Below are 13,661 nucleotides of genomic sequence, written 5' to 3'. Positions count from 1 at the left end.
ATGAGCAGCTGTCCCATTTATAATTCAAAGCTTAGATCTAATTAAACAGTTCCTGGATAGAATTCAGCAATTATTATTTAATCATGGATGGATGTATAGCTTACAAAGGAGTACAACAGAATAATGGCAAAGTAATGCTATAATGTACCTGTGGCTGTGGAAGCATATGTTATATGATAATTCTCTGACATTATTGACTATATGATTCCATTTACATTACATTATGGACGTGACCCCAGGGCTGGAATGCATTATTGTAGAAATGCAAATACTCGGATAAGCACATCTATCTTGTACAGGCTTTAGGACAGAAACATGTTCTAGTATTATAGCACTATCCATTGTTTTGTCCAAATATTCAAATATATTTGTAATAAAAACAATGTGTAACTTGATGATTGATTATAAAGAAAGTTCATGAAAAAATTACTACTATAACTACTGGTATGGATAAATCTCTCCTGTTTATACAATGTACTTCCACTAGTAATGTAGCTGCTAGGACTACCACAAATAATTCAAACTCTCTTTTGTTTAGAGGAACCAACATTGCTCTGTTCCACCTTGTGAGAGACAGGCAATTCCAAGAATGTTTTGATGAGGAAACAACATCATAACATAGAAACATAGAAAATAGCATAATATGGGACCCTTAATGTATGTTCTAAAAATACTCCAAAATCTTGCACAGGATATTATACAGACAGGTGCACTGCAGTGCCTCAAAATCCCTACCCAATCCATAGCAGTCCACCTGCTTATCACTGTGTGCGGGAGAATGAGAGGAGACAGCAGTGTGGCTCAAGGCTGCCAAGGCTCTTATATAGAAAGAGCAGAGTAATCAGATAACTGCAGGTGTCTCTGGCTCTGGCACCGCACTAATACACCCATCTATGGTGACTTCTCTCTTTGTCTCTTCAGCTTTATTTTTCTCTTTTCATTTTCCTTTCTACTGGAAAAAACAACATCTCTTTTCTATTTGCCTAATCCTGACCCGCGAGTGAGTCCTTCTGTGCAGGGAATGAAAGAATACTTGAAATCCAAAGGGAGATATTGAGAGCTATATTCACGTATGACATAACTGGGCCATTGTCTGTTTACAATGAAGGTGTAACACTGTGAGTAGCTTAAGATTTACATGAAAAGGAATGAAGAAGAGAACACATATCACAAACAATTACTGAAATAACCTACATTATAAGATAGCTGACACCTCTAATATCCAATTACATTAGATTTAATAGGGATAACGCTCTTATTTAGATTGGAGTCAGAAAGCTACTGTAGCAACCATCAGCCCTATGACAGCTCAAAGAAAAAATATAATGTTTTTCTGTAAAGATTGTAAAGCTGCATATGAAGTAATCAGTACAAATCCTTTCACACAGCATTATGGAGATAACACCTAATGGTCATACATGTGTTTTGGTTGTAGAATATATATATTCTATCATTAGTACTGCCTCATCTGTCTCGCAGACATATGCTTCCCAGAGTAATTTCACTTTCAAACAAACATTATGAAGTTGCTTTGGCAAACAACCAGAAGAGATAAGCTTTTTATTGCAGTGCCAAGGAAAATGATTACTCCTGACAGGTTTAGGAGAAATAATAAGTCTACGCACCATGTAGCACTAACAAAACATTTATTTGTGTAAATATATAGAGTCAAATTTACAGAGCTTCATTTGGTGTGTTGCCAAATATATAACCCAATTGCACTAGACTGAATGCAAAACTCAAGTGTGTCACTAACTGCAAAATCTCTTTGGCCTCTTCATGAAGTGTTTGGTACAAATCCAAGGTCCACTAAATGTAAAATACAACCTGCCAAACATCAAATTTTTTTAATGCAGCAACTTTTATTGATCTTCTATAGAGATAATATTTGTTAAAGGAGCAATGGTAAATGTTATTTTGAAGAAAATTATTTTCAGATTCAAGTAATGAGGCATTTTTATGCTTTATGAGATAAATAAACTTGTTGAATGGGTGAGAACAGATTGGGTAATGAAGATGCCTGCTGTCAGCTCACCTGTGGTGAGAGAGGCTGTAATAGGCTCAGAGGTAGAGTCCCTTTGTATAGTGATTAAACTGATGGTGTACTGTGTCGCAGGTAGCAGGCCCTGAACCAGAGACCTGGTCCTGGATCCCTCCAGAGTGACCTTGGAGGTGTCCGTCCCATCGGCCGAGCTGTAGCTAAGAATGAAGAGGTCTGCAGGGGGCGCCGGAGAGCTCCAGGCCACCAGCACGGCGTCTGCAGTCACCTCTGACAGGAAGAGGTGAGTTACGGGCCTGATTCCTGGAGGAGCGGAGGTTTCAATGTCAGCCAAGGACACATAAAAGAGCTGACCACAAGGAGCAAAAGTGAGAGAAGAAGAAAAGGAAATGCTGCTGCTGTTATGAAGATGACAAAGGAGGAAGTCAGTGATGGATGTAGGTGGTCCGGGCGGCCATGATGGGTCCTTTATTACACAGTTGAGAAAATTGGCCTTGGGTGAAATCTTGATGAGGTAGGTTAGAGAAAGAGCACAACGAAGTGCCAGTAATGATTTAATTGGCCATAAAAGACAGAAATAATGAGATTTAGTGGCATTAAAATAAAATGTAAGTGAAATTATGATCGTGATTAAAAAGCAAAAAGCAGACATTGTTTGAGAGAGAGAAACGCAATGAATTCTGTTCAGTAAAAATATAAATTAATTTGGAATGAATAGAGACAGGCCATAATTTTCACTATATTTTCAGCTAAATGTAAATCCTCACTGTTTACTTCATTTGAAAGTTGAACGTAATGCAACTACTCTTAGTATGGTTCTATGGCATATGGAGCAGAAAGGATAAAACTAATGCAATATTTGGGCTTTGAAATGAATATGAAATATGAAAGTTACAGTTCGCACTCAAACCTGCCGGTGTGAATGCTGAAATCAATGTTTATGAATAACATAATTAAAACATAAAACTGACAACTACATTTCAACTAAATTACAACAGGCTTGTTTTTACTTTACTAAATACTAAAATTCCATTCTGGAGAGCTGGTAGGGACGGTTCTTTTACGTAGATGAAGGTCAGACTGTTTGGCTGCTCAGCTTGTTCAAAACACTTTGGGCGAGGAGACATTTAAAAAGTGTTAATAACTGAGAAGGAGGCAAGAGCATTTAAATTAGCAGGCTACTATTTAGATATTTTTTGCCACTTGTTCTTTCAGAGGTTAGGCAATTCACACATTTAAAGCAAAGACAGAGGAACTTTCAAGCCAGTCTGTGTTGGAGAAAGATCTTGTACGAAGAGTTCACGACAGTGCCGGTTGACAGATGTTGCCAATTTGACCAAGTGACAAGTTGACATGAGCTTGATGGGCAATTACTTCCCCTTATTCTTGTTCTTTAAAATCTGTCATTTCACCATTGTCTCTGCTCAGACCTCTCCAGATGGTTAAGATGGTTAAAGAATCGACTCCCATTATCAGATAGATGGGATGATGATTTCAGCAGCGACAGTGATGAGTCCAGCGAAAAGAAAGAGGAACGCAGAATGACAGTTAACAGAGCGTCCACACAAATGACAGATCTGACAGCGGGTTAGCAGATGCCCGTCACCATGACAACATTCTTTGTACAAGTTGAAATGGCGTTTTTTTTGTTAAAACATCAGGAGAAACACTGATTGTGCGTGACAGTACCGTTGCTTAAACACAAGAACGAATGGCCGGTGGTGGTGTTGGAAAAGGAATTACAGCTAAACACAAACAGCTTTCGATGCAGAACAGAGGCACAATTAGAAAACACTTGTAAAAGCCTCATTAGCTGACTTGAATAATTTACCGTGGCTAATTACTCGTTCAAAGTCCTTTAAGGCCTTGATTTTCTTTTGGTATGAGTCGCCTTACCTCCACACACCACCTCATTATACAATCCATTTAAGTCCTTTATGGAGCTTGAATGGAGCTAGAAAATTTACTTTTTGAAGAAATAAAACAGCCATATGTTTAAAAAGGTGTTTAAGCAGCATTTGAAGGTGATGTTTTGACAAATGCAATCTAATTTTCTATGTAATTTTTTTTTTTGTAATTTACCCGTAAAAGCGTCTATTGTAGCAGCCGTGCTCTGTTGTCTGCCTCTCCGTGCAGCCACAGTGATTGTGTATTCGGTTCCAGGCTCAAGGTCCACCAGTGTCACCGTGGTCACATCTTTGGGAACAGTGAGCTACAAGAAAACAAAAATGTTCATTTCTTACAACCAACTTAAGGTCACATCCTTGGAGCACATTATTGATGTCCTCTGATATACTGTATATTACATTATATATTTTTACCTCGGTTGTGATGCCAGAAGACGATATGTAGGTAACCTTGTAATGGTCAATGGGGCCCTGGACAACCCCCCACACAAGAGTTATGGTGTTATCTGTGGAGGCTGTGACAGTAAGGTCCAATGGAACATCCAGACCTATGTGGAAACATTTGAAATACTATCAGTAAAATGTATTGCATCAATAAAAAAAAAAAAAAAAAAAAAAAAAAAAAAAAAAATATATATATATATATATATATATATATATATATATATATGTGTGTGTGTATATATGTATGTATGTATGAGTTAATGTATGCAGTATTAAAGTGTGAGTTTATCTTACAACCTGATCAATAAACAAACACTGAAAAAGTATTTCCTTGTTTAGCAAATGCGGACTTACTCAAACCAAAAACATGAGTCTGGTTTAGATGCTTTAAACTGCTAAACAAATCTGTGTAAACATCTTTTCACCTTGATGGACATTTCATAGACTCAAATTTTGCTGACAGAAATGTGCAGTGAATGGCTGGAGAAGGGGAGAGTGATACAAGCTGACAGTCGATCACTCTGAATGGAAACGGATGTTTTACACTTCCTGTCTTGGCCTTGTACAAGGATGTTCATGCTCAAGCTTGGTGTTACACTGCTCTGCTTCACAGAAAAAAATCAATCAGCATAAAAAAATCCAGATGATTGTCATCAATTGAAAATTATTTGTACAATTCTACATCAAGGCATGTTTACATCATTAGTTAAAAGTAAATGCTAAAGCACAACACATTGTGTATTTCTATAGACAATATTCACCTTCAAAGTTTAGTTGAAAAGAGACCAGCCTTAACTGAACCTTGTCTAGAGGATGAAAATGGTGCTTTCAACCTATGTCCTGCTGTGTGTTGTGCCTGGAAGATGGAGGTGTTTTGAAATTATTTAAGGTTGTTTGAGAAAATACATGTTGAATATAGTGCCTTTCCAAGTTCAAAGGGTGAAAGAAGAAATGGGACTTAAAAGAGTTGTCGGATTGAAGCAATTTTAAAACACCTTTAGCCATTGAAATTCACAACTCGCAATAGGTCTCCTTGTAATATGTATGTTTCATTGTTCTAAGAAAGAGTTGAATGTAATAAGAATTGCCAAAAGGACTAACACTGCTTCCAATGAAGGGACTCCTGTTTATGAGAAAAAACATCTAACACTGGAAGTATTCATTGAACAGAAATTAAGCCAAAGTTAAGCTAGAGTAACTGTAAAGATGAATTTAGCTTTGCCCCCAAGAATGTCTTATAAACATATGCTCTTATCAGAATATTGTTAAAATTTTAAAACTTCCAACACTTTGAACACATATGGATTGTTTTTGTTTTGTTTTTTTGTAACTTTCTGCAGTATGGAGAGAAGGGTGGGGTGTGGGAGGGTTTTGTTTTTTATTTTTTTAATGTTATATTTTTTTGTTATGCAAAATTTCAAAATTTGGGATTTTTAAAAAATAACTTCCTGGTGTGTGCGCACCCTCTCCTGTGATGTACCTGTCCTGGCGTTCATTGTTGAGGGCGCGCTCTGGTTACTTCCTCTCATTGCCGAGATACCAATGCCATACTCTGTACCTGGGAGAAGCTCTGTGATAGAGAAAAGAAAATATGCACTAGTTAGAGAGTATGACAAAGTGTGTCCTTGTACACAAGTGAGGTCTGACAGCCCACTTAGTGCAACTTTGGTGACTAAGCAAAATTAACATCATTTAAATTCTGAAGATGCAGCGATTTTTACTAACAGCATGACTGATTACATTAGCATCATTTTCCAGAATTCCCCAAGCAGCTTGAATAAATATATGAGCAACCAAACATTGATCAAAAGAAGAATACTGTATAGGCCGATGAAGAAAGTGAGGGTGTGGGAGGGGGAATGAAAGTAGAAAGTGCATTGATTGCATTGGATGGACTGAATAACACAGGGACCTTTTGCTTCTATTCTTATGTCAGCTGTGCCCTTTCAGCACTATGGCCTTTTTCAAAAAACTCCCAGCTGACCCCTCCTTCCTGACAGCCTTTCAATATGGCCGCAGGACAACAAGTGCTTGTGCAGACAGTCATGACTCCTGCAGGAGCCTGTCAGTCCACTTTTAGCTGAGGAGATGATCCTGACTGACAAGGCACTGTCCAATATGCATATAGTGTATAAGTGCAACTGCATTAATACTGATTTAATACATTAACTTTACCTGTCAGTGTGGTCTTGGAGGTGACTCCCTCATTGCGTGGGACAGTGACTTTATCATACAAATCTCCAGCCAAAGTGCTGTACACCACTTGGTAACCATCCACCTGTAGAGATGCATTGTGAAATAGTTTACCTGAAGACATCAACGCTAAGGTAACTGATAACAGTTAGTGAGGGATGGAAGGACACTTTACAAACTGCTCTCCATCATGGACACTCCTGCTCAGCCACTACTCCAGACTATAGAGGGAGAGAGGAGCTCATTCTCCAACAGGCTCCTACAGCTCCGCTCAGACAGTGAGAGATACAGAACTACATTCATTCCATACTCCATACAACTGTATAGCAACTCACCCTTATGTAATAGATAACCTTCTGTCATGTCAATTCTTTCTCCTTACAGCCTCTTGCATATAGCTGAGGTATATTTTGTATTACTATATTTCTATATTTTTTATTTATGCTTTTATTGTACTGAACATATACATTTATATAATTATGCCTTATTTGATACCAGTTACTTGTTATTTCTGCTACTTATTTTGAATTTATTATTACCATTAGTATTTTTCCTCTTTGTTATTCTAATATATTGTGGCGCATGAGCTACTGTGTCCAAATAATTTCCCTTGAGGATCAATAAAATGTGTCTAAGTCTATCAAAGGATAAATTAACTGCTGTGAACCACTACGGAGATAGAAAATTGTTCTTAGACATATCAAAGTCATGGGTCTTAAATTGCCTGTAGTGACTAGAGAAAAGCCACCCAATTCTATTTGTCAAAAACATCAAAACATTGAATTACTTATTTTAATAGATTCTTTTCTCAGACCAATAGCTTATTTTTTGGTCTCTATTAAAGTAAATTATCGGAAGACCAAATGGTCCTCATTAGACTACTGAAACTAGTTGTGTGGGAACTAAGAAGATAACTGCCATAGCAGCAAAACAAAAGTTAAATAGAATTAAAATAGAAATTATAAAATAAACCAACCAAACAAAGAAAAAACAAGTGCTTCTGCAGAGTTACCTCAGCCTCACTGTTGTCCCACTCCAGCTCCAGGCTGGTAGAGCTCTTGGACACAAGGCGCAAGTTCTTAGGAGCATCGATCTCTGAGAAAAACGATAAAGCTGACAATGTTGGGGACACTGAGACCAATTCTCAGGGAGGGTGAACAAGCAAACATCAGCAGTTTACACAATCAACTTTTTGTTGAGTCAAATCTTATTAATGTTGAAAGAGAAATGTTGACACTTTTTCTAATTAAACAGTATAGCGTTTGTGCAGTGTACTTTTAATACATTCCATTATCTTAAAGTTGCACTGTGTAACCTTTTTGGTCAAGGGTCTACCATCTCCATGGTGATGTTATGGCATGTTCCACAGTATGGAATGTTCCACAGTATGGCATTAAACAAATATATCTTTATATCATGCATTATTAATGCGCGCGCACCCACAGATCTGACCTGTAACGTGGCCTAGCGATGTGGCCTGCTTGTCTCCAATGAAATAGCTCATTTAAATGACATACTGTAGAACATTTCAGGAAAAAAAAAGCACAAAGTCAAAGTGGTGAACCTTCGAGCAGGAAAGTGACAGTGCATCTTTTAGGATGCTAGAGAATAAATATAACCAAATAATAAAAGGGCAACTGCACATTTTTAGTTAAATCAGGATTAGTAGTATCTTAATTTAGAATAGATTTGTTTTCTTATTCTGTGTATGATAATGCACATAATGTATGAGGCCATATTTAAGTACATAAATGTTGTATTCTATAGCACCAGCAGAATCATTTCTCCATGTACTGCTGTCAACTCTCACCAGTGGAAAACTCTGTGGAAATGGCTAAGCTCTCGTTTCCTTTCCTCACTCCGCTCACAGATACATTATAACGCGATCCGGGACGCAGAACCTGTACAACACAAAACATAGAGAGTACCTAAGAGGGATCTATGCATTTGTTCTGCTTTATCTCACAGCACAGACAGCAGACAAGCAGTGAGCTATGACTATTTAACATAAACCAGTGTTTCTCAAACTGTGGTACATGTATCACTGGTGCTATGCGAGCTCTTTCAGGTGGTATTTGGACAGCTCTTCAGTGAGTTTGCCAAATTCAAAGTTAATTTTATCCACTTTTTGGTCTTATTATGGATAATTTCTTGATTAGAACTACAGTGGAAATGATAGTCCACTTTCAGACCTGGTTTAAGCCTTTAGTCCTGTTAAACTTGGTCTAGCTCAGGTGGTACTCGAAAAGCCATATGTTTTTTTGGTGGTACTTGGTGTGAAAAATTTGAGAGCCACTGATGTAGACCATGGAAAGAAAACATGCTCAAACGTGTGCTAAATAAATACTTTATGGTTCTTGGCAGGTTAACAGGGCATATCCACACAAACACATTGGGCTGACCTGAAGGGAATACTGGCTGAGTGAGGGCTGCAGGCGGAAGGTGGTACGTGGCCCTTCTCCTCCCACCAGGCCGTAGCGCAGAACGATCTGATCAATTTTAGCTTTCGGTGGGGTCCACTCCACAAACGCCACTGTGTCTGACACATCTCGAACGATCAGCTGAGTGGGTCCATCTATCACTGAAGAACAGGCACCAAAAGACACACAGTATTTACAATGGGCTGAGGCTGTGAGAGCATTTTGACAGGAGCTATTGATGTTTCTGATGTATATTGTATGCTTTATGCTGTGTTCAAAACTGTCATATAAATAACTCAACTGGATGATGTTACCCAAAAGCCAAAACCAATATCTCGGTTAATCATGATGAATAGTGGCGAGGTGTGGTGCTGAAACTTTGGAGATGTAATGGTTTAAAGGTACAGAGCGTAACATCTCTAATGGAGGGTCCACCACCTGTTTGTCTCCATGAAAATGTTGTTGCTTTGTCTAGAATGTTCCACAGTATAGATTAAAAAATTCAGAATAACATTATATTCAGCACAAGGGAAATGTTAAGGAAAGGTTCCAGCACTATGCTACATTACAGTTTAGATCTGTGGAGAGTCGCCCCTATTCACAAGAGTATTTTTGAGCAACAGAAATACCTGTAATGAATAAATGCTGGATGGATATGTGTAATGTCATATCCTGGAACATTCAAGGGAAAGCAGTAACATCTCCATAGAGACAAGTAGGTACCCTCCACCAGAAAAGTTGCACAGTGCATCTTTAAAATCTTCTTGTCAAATGAAACTGCACACCAAAGTCTTACAGAGGGGTAAATGCAAGGGGCAGCAAAATAAATAAATAAATAAATAAATCAAATAAATACATTTGCACATTGGCCATTTAAGTTTTTCACTTTTAATTTCTTCTAAAACATTTCTAGACAGGTGTGTTCAAGGCAAATGGGAACTTCCTACCACAGAAGGAAAAATGCTAGAACTCTGGGGTGATCAATGTTCTCTAACTTCAAAGACAAGCCTAATTGTAATGTATTTTAACAGCCACTTCACAGAGTAGTGTATGTGTAATGTATACCCACAAGTAATGCTATAATTCACTGCTGTTTTTTCCTTGAACCATCAAAAACTGTAACTGGCAGGTGTAAATCCCAGTGACAACCAATCTGTACCATTTTTACAAACCGTAATAAAAGTTAATATAAAATGTTCCGTGCCGCTGACATTTTTACACCTATCAAAAAGTTTTATAGCTGAAGGTATATTTTTGACTGCTCTGGCTGAAGAGCTTATCTTATTAGAAAAACTGGTGGGATTTTTGTCCGTTGCTGGGAGCTTTTTTCAGCGGTAGATTTTGTTATCTGGAAATGCTGTTCTCCGACAGCCAGACATGTGCATGTTATCAAGCCTGACACAACACATCCCAGCGGCTCTATCGGAGAGGTGTAAAACACAGTTCACGATTAGACTCTTCCACTGTGATCGCTGAAAGACAACTCTTATTAGTGCTAAAGAATAGGAAACATATCAGGCGTAATGAAGCAAACACATAATACAATGAGTTTAACAGGCTCAGGGTTTGCTCAGATGAGACAGTGCTAATGCAGAGGATTTACAGCTGAGGTAATGAGGTGTTAAGAACAGAACAATTAAAAACCTTTTTCATTTACCTGATGATTAGCTAAATTATGGTAATCAAATGTGAAATTGCTAGTCAGGCTCTTTCTATGTTTTTATTTTTTACTGTAATACTGTTTACATAGAAGTGATTATTATTACTATAACATTTTGATAGAAATGATGTAATCTAGGTAACATTTACATTGGTCTCATCTATAAGCCACACGTCTTCCCCATTTTCTGCCTTACGGTAGATGTAGTAGACACACAGCACAGCAGGAAGTAAAGAAGACTTTTACTGAAACACTGTGTTCTCAGGTCAGACCTGACATACTACAGGTTTGTCTCAATCCGTGCTGCATTAGGAATCGGTCTCTTGGGCCATGTCCTAGAAAACACCCAGAGGAAAAAAACTGCTCCCACATCAGCTGTCTGCTCCCACTAGCCTCCCTTCACTCCTCATTGGTTTGTCGTTCTCTCTACAGAAGATTAAATCTTACATCTAAATAATTGAGCAACTTCAGATTTGTCTTCTGCCTCTGTTCTTTATCCAATAAGGTGTCCTGCAGTGGGCTTCAAGTGAAAAATTAATGAATAAAATGTCATGAATTATTAATCCTTACTTAATTACAAGGTACAACAGGAACAAAGGCTTGACAGGAAATGGATGATGTTTTGACTGCGGACACCACAGTCTGAATTTGTTATGGGAACATTTTGAATCGGATCTATTACAGCTGTCCCAGTGGAGTCACACGGGTGAGCAGTGGAGCCATACTTCAATGACATTAACAGTGTCAGAGAAACTCGGGGTCTACAGAGCGTGTGTACAGAAACAGCAACATTGCCAATTACGCAGCATGTTGTAGTGATGCAATCTTAAGGTTCATAATTCTATCAATTATTAATTATATGTGTATGGGCCCAGTGTAACGCAGCTACAACCTTTAAAGGGCCTATATTGGAATTGTCAATCTTTACTGAACAAAATGTAAAAAGGCAGCTATTAACTAGAGAACTACCACTACATCACATCACAAGGTGGAACAAAACCACCCTGTGATGTCATGTGAAATAAAACACAAGTCCAGGTATGTTTTTGAGGAAGTAACAAAATTCTAACATGGCATAAAGCTTAAAAGAGTCAATTTTGTGTAATACTGGACCTTTAAAAATACCAAAATGTAATGGAACTTACATGTTGTGACGATGCCAGTGATGGGCTGGCTCCTGCCCTGCTCCCTCAGGGCCACCAGGTTTACTGTGTACTCCTCTCCTGGTCTCAAACCAGTCTGCACAAAAAAGGTGATGGTGCTGGGGAGCTGTGCTGTCATCCCTCCATCATTGTCCTGGAGGGAAAAACATAATGATGAGATAAAGAAAGAATAGAACTGCTGTCTACTGCATGCTGTTTACACTGAGTAAATGTCAGCTTCTGTTGACTTCACAATTTCATAAAAAGTTTTATTTTTTTTAAACAATCTTATGAAATAAGGTTTAATGTTTGAGCAATCGTTACAAGTTTAATGAAATAGGTACCTACTTCATCAAAGATAAAAGTTTTTTATTCTGCACTCTTCTTTTTAATGATAATTTTATGAGATTATTTTAGTTTTTATTTGTTTGTATATATTTGTTTGTATTGTGATTTTTATGTATTATTCTGTAAAGCACTTTCAATAACTTTGTTTATGAATTGTGCCATACAAATAAACTTGCTTTGCTTTATAAGGGTGCTGTAAAATTAAATGTTACCCAAAGTGAAAATCTTAAATAATTATCAACACATTCAAGCAGAGCCCTTTCAGAGAGCATATTCCAGACAGGGCACCACTTTGTACATTGTGAGCCTCATCCATATGGAGCCGCTGGACCTGTTCTGAGGCAGAGGGAGTTTCAGAGCACTTCCCGCAGACAGACAGATGTTAGGCCTAATGCTGCTGCCGACTCCACTCTGTGAAGGTTTGCACTAACATGAGGAAGCCGTGTGATTACCAATAACTCCACAAGCTACTGGAGTTGAAATCCATGTAATAACTGAATTATTGGACTGGGGATCATTCTGTAACTTTAGTTCTCGTATCACAACTGGAGTTCAATCTCAGTAATTATTTGGTTTAATTAAAGTGTTTAGTAAGAATAATCCCAACAATTTACTAGTGCACCTCCAGTTACCCCCTGTGCACCTGTAATTAGGAATGATTCACCCTGTGAAAAAGGTTAAATCGAAACTCCAGAATTATTCTGTTTTTAATACTAAATTTAGTTGGTGAGGTGAAGGGCTTATCAAATGCAGAAAATAATGTTCATTTTGACAGTAGCAAAATATTAAAAACTACTTAAGTTTTTGAAATGCAACAGCCAACTTGCGAGGTAAATGCTCACAAATGACACTTCTGACTAACAATAAAGCTCCAAACAAAAATACAAATTCATTTAAGACAAGGCAACAGAAGACCGCATAATATCCTTTCAAATATCATAAATCTAATATTATAAATATGTAATGTTAACAACTACCTCTTGAAGTACCTTTAAAATATGTATCAGTAAAAAAAAAAGATCCCACATTGCTTTTTAGATCACTAATGACGGATCCTTCAATGTACCATTTAGAATGTATGTGTTCAGTTAAAATGGCTGGCATTTGGAGCAGTGTTGGAGCTGCAGGCATCGTTTAACATCATTTCAAGATTAAGAAGACACTACAGAGCTGGAGTCACTGAGAAATATAGAGATTTGCATTTGCATGTGGCCTGACCACTGAGCTCTGACCTCCATCTTGTCTGCTGCATGTGAATTATAATGCTGAGGTAAGGCACTTCAGGGAAACTGTACTGCTTGTTCATGTGTTGGAGAAAGAGGCGGAATTCTCAGGTGTTTTTAATAAATGCCCTAGAATAGCACTGGCACAGTAATTAGCACTTACATTATGAAAAAAAAAAAAGTTAATCATAAACAGGAATAGCCTCAAACACTAAGACTGATGAATGGTGGACTAACTTCTAATAAAAATCTAGATAATATTAGTATAATTACATTTATGGTCTTCACATCATAAATCAAAATAACTTTGTAGCTTTCTTGTTTA

At 37.7% G+C, this 13,661-nt stretch overlaps 1 protein-coding gene across 1 annotated transcript in view; it reads right to left on the bottom strand.

The window, feature by feature from the left end:
• Positions 1 to 13,661, bottom strand: part of tnr (tenascin R (restrictin, janusin)) — a 66,246-nt gene that overhangs the window by 39,429 nt on the left and 13,156 nt on the right. Inside the window, exons 9-17 of the mRNA XM_020923912.1 lie at positions 11,769 to 11,919; positions 8,946 to 9,124; positions 8,354 to 8,444; positions 7,556 to 7,656; positions 6,526 to 6,628; positions 5,831 to 5,920; positions 4,321 to 4,454; positions 4,082 to 4,211; positions 2,036 to 2,302 (exon numbers count right to left, since the gene is read on the bottom strand). Coding sequence (XP_020779571.1) covers positions 2,036 to 2,302; positions 4,082 to 4,211; positions 4,321 to 4,454; positions 5,831 to 5,920; positions 6,526 to 6,628; positions 7,556 to 7,656; positions 8,354 to 8,444; positions 8,946 to 9,124; positions 11,769 to 11,919 — 1,246 coding nt within the window. The remainder of the gene's footprint in view (positions 1 to 2,035; positions 2,303 to 4,081; positions 4,212 to 4,320; positions 4,455 to 5,830; positions 5,921 to 6,525; positions 6,629 to 7,555; positions 7,657 to 8,353; positions 8,445 to 8,945; positions 9,125 to 11,768; positions 11,920 to 13,661) is intronic.

The sequence above is a fragment of the Boleophthalmus pectinirostris genome, unplaced genomic scaffold, assembly GCF_026225935.1.
Source record: "Boleophthalmus pectinirostris isolate CB_2022bp ecotype Guang Dong unplaced genomic scaffold, ASM2622593v1 HiC_scaffold_16, whole genome shotgun sequence".
Lineage (NCBI taxonomy): Eukaryota > Metazoa > Chordata > Actinopteri > Gobiiformes > Gobiidae > Boleophthalmus > Boleophthalmus pectinirostris.
The sequence above is the reverse complement of the archived record's forward strand: the minus strand, read 5'-3'. Positions and strand labels throughout refer to the sequence as shown.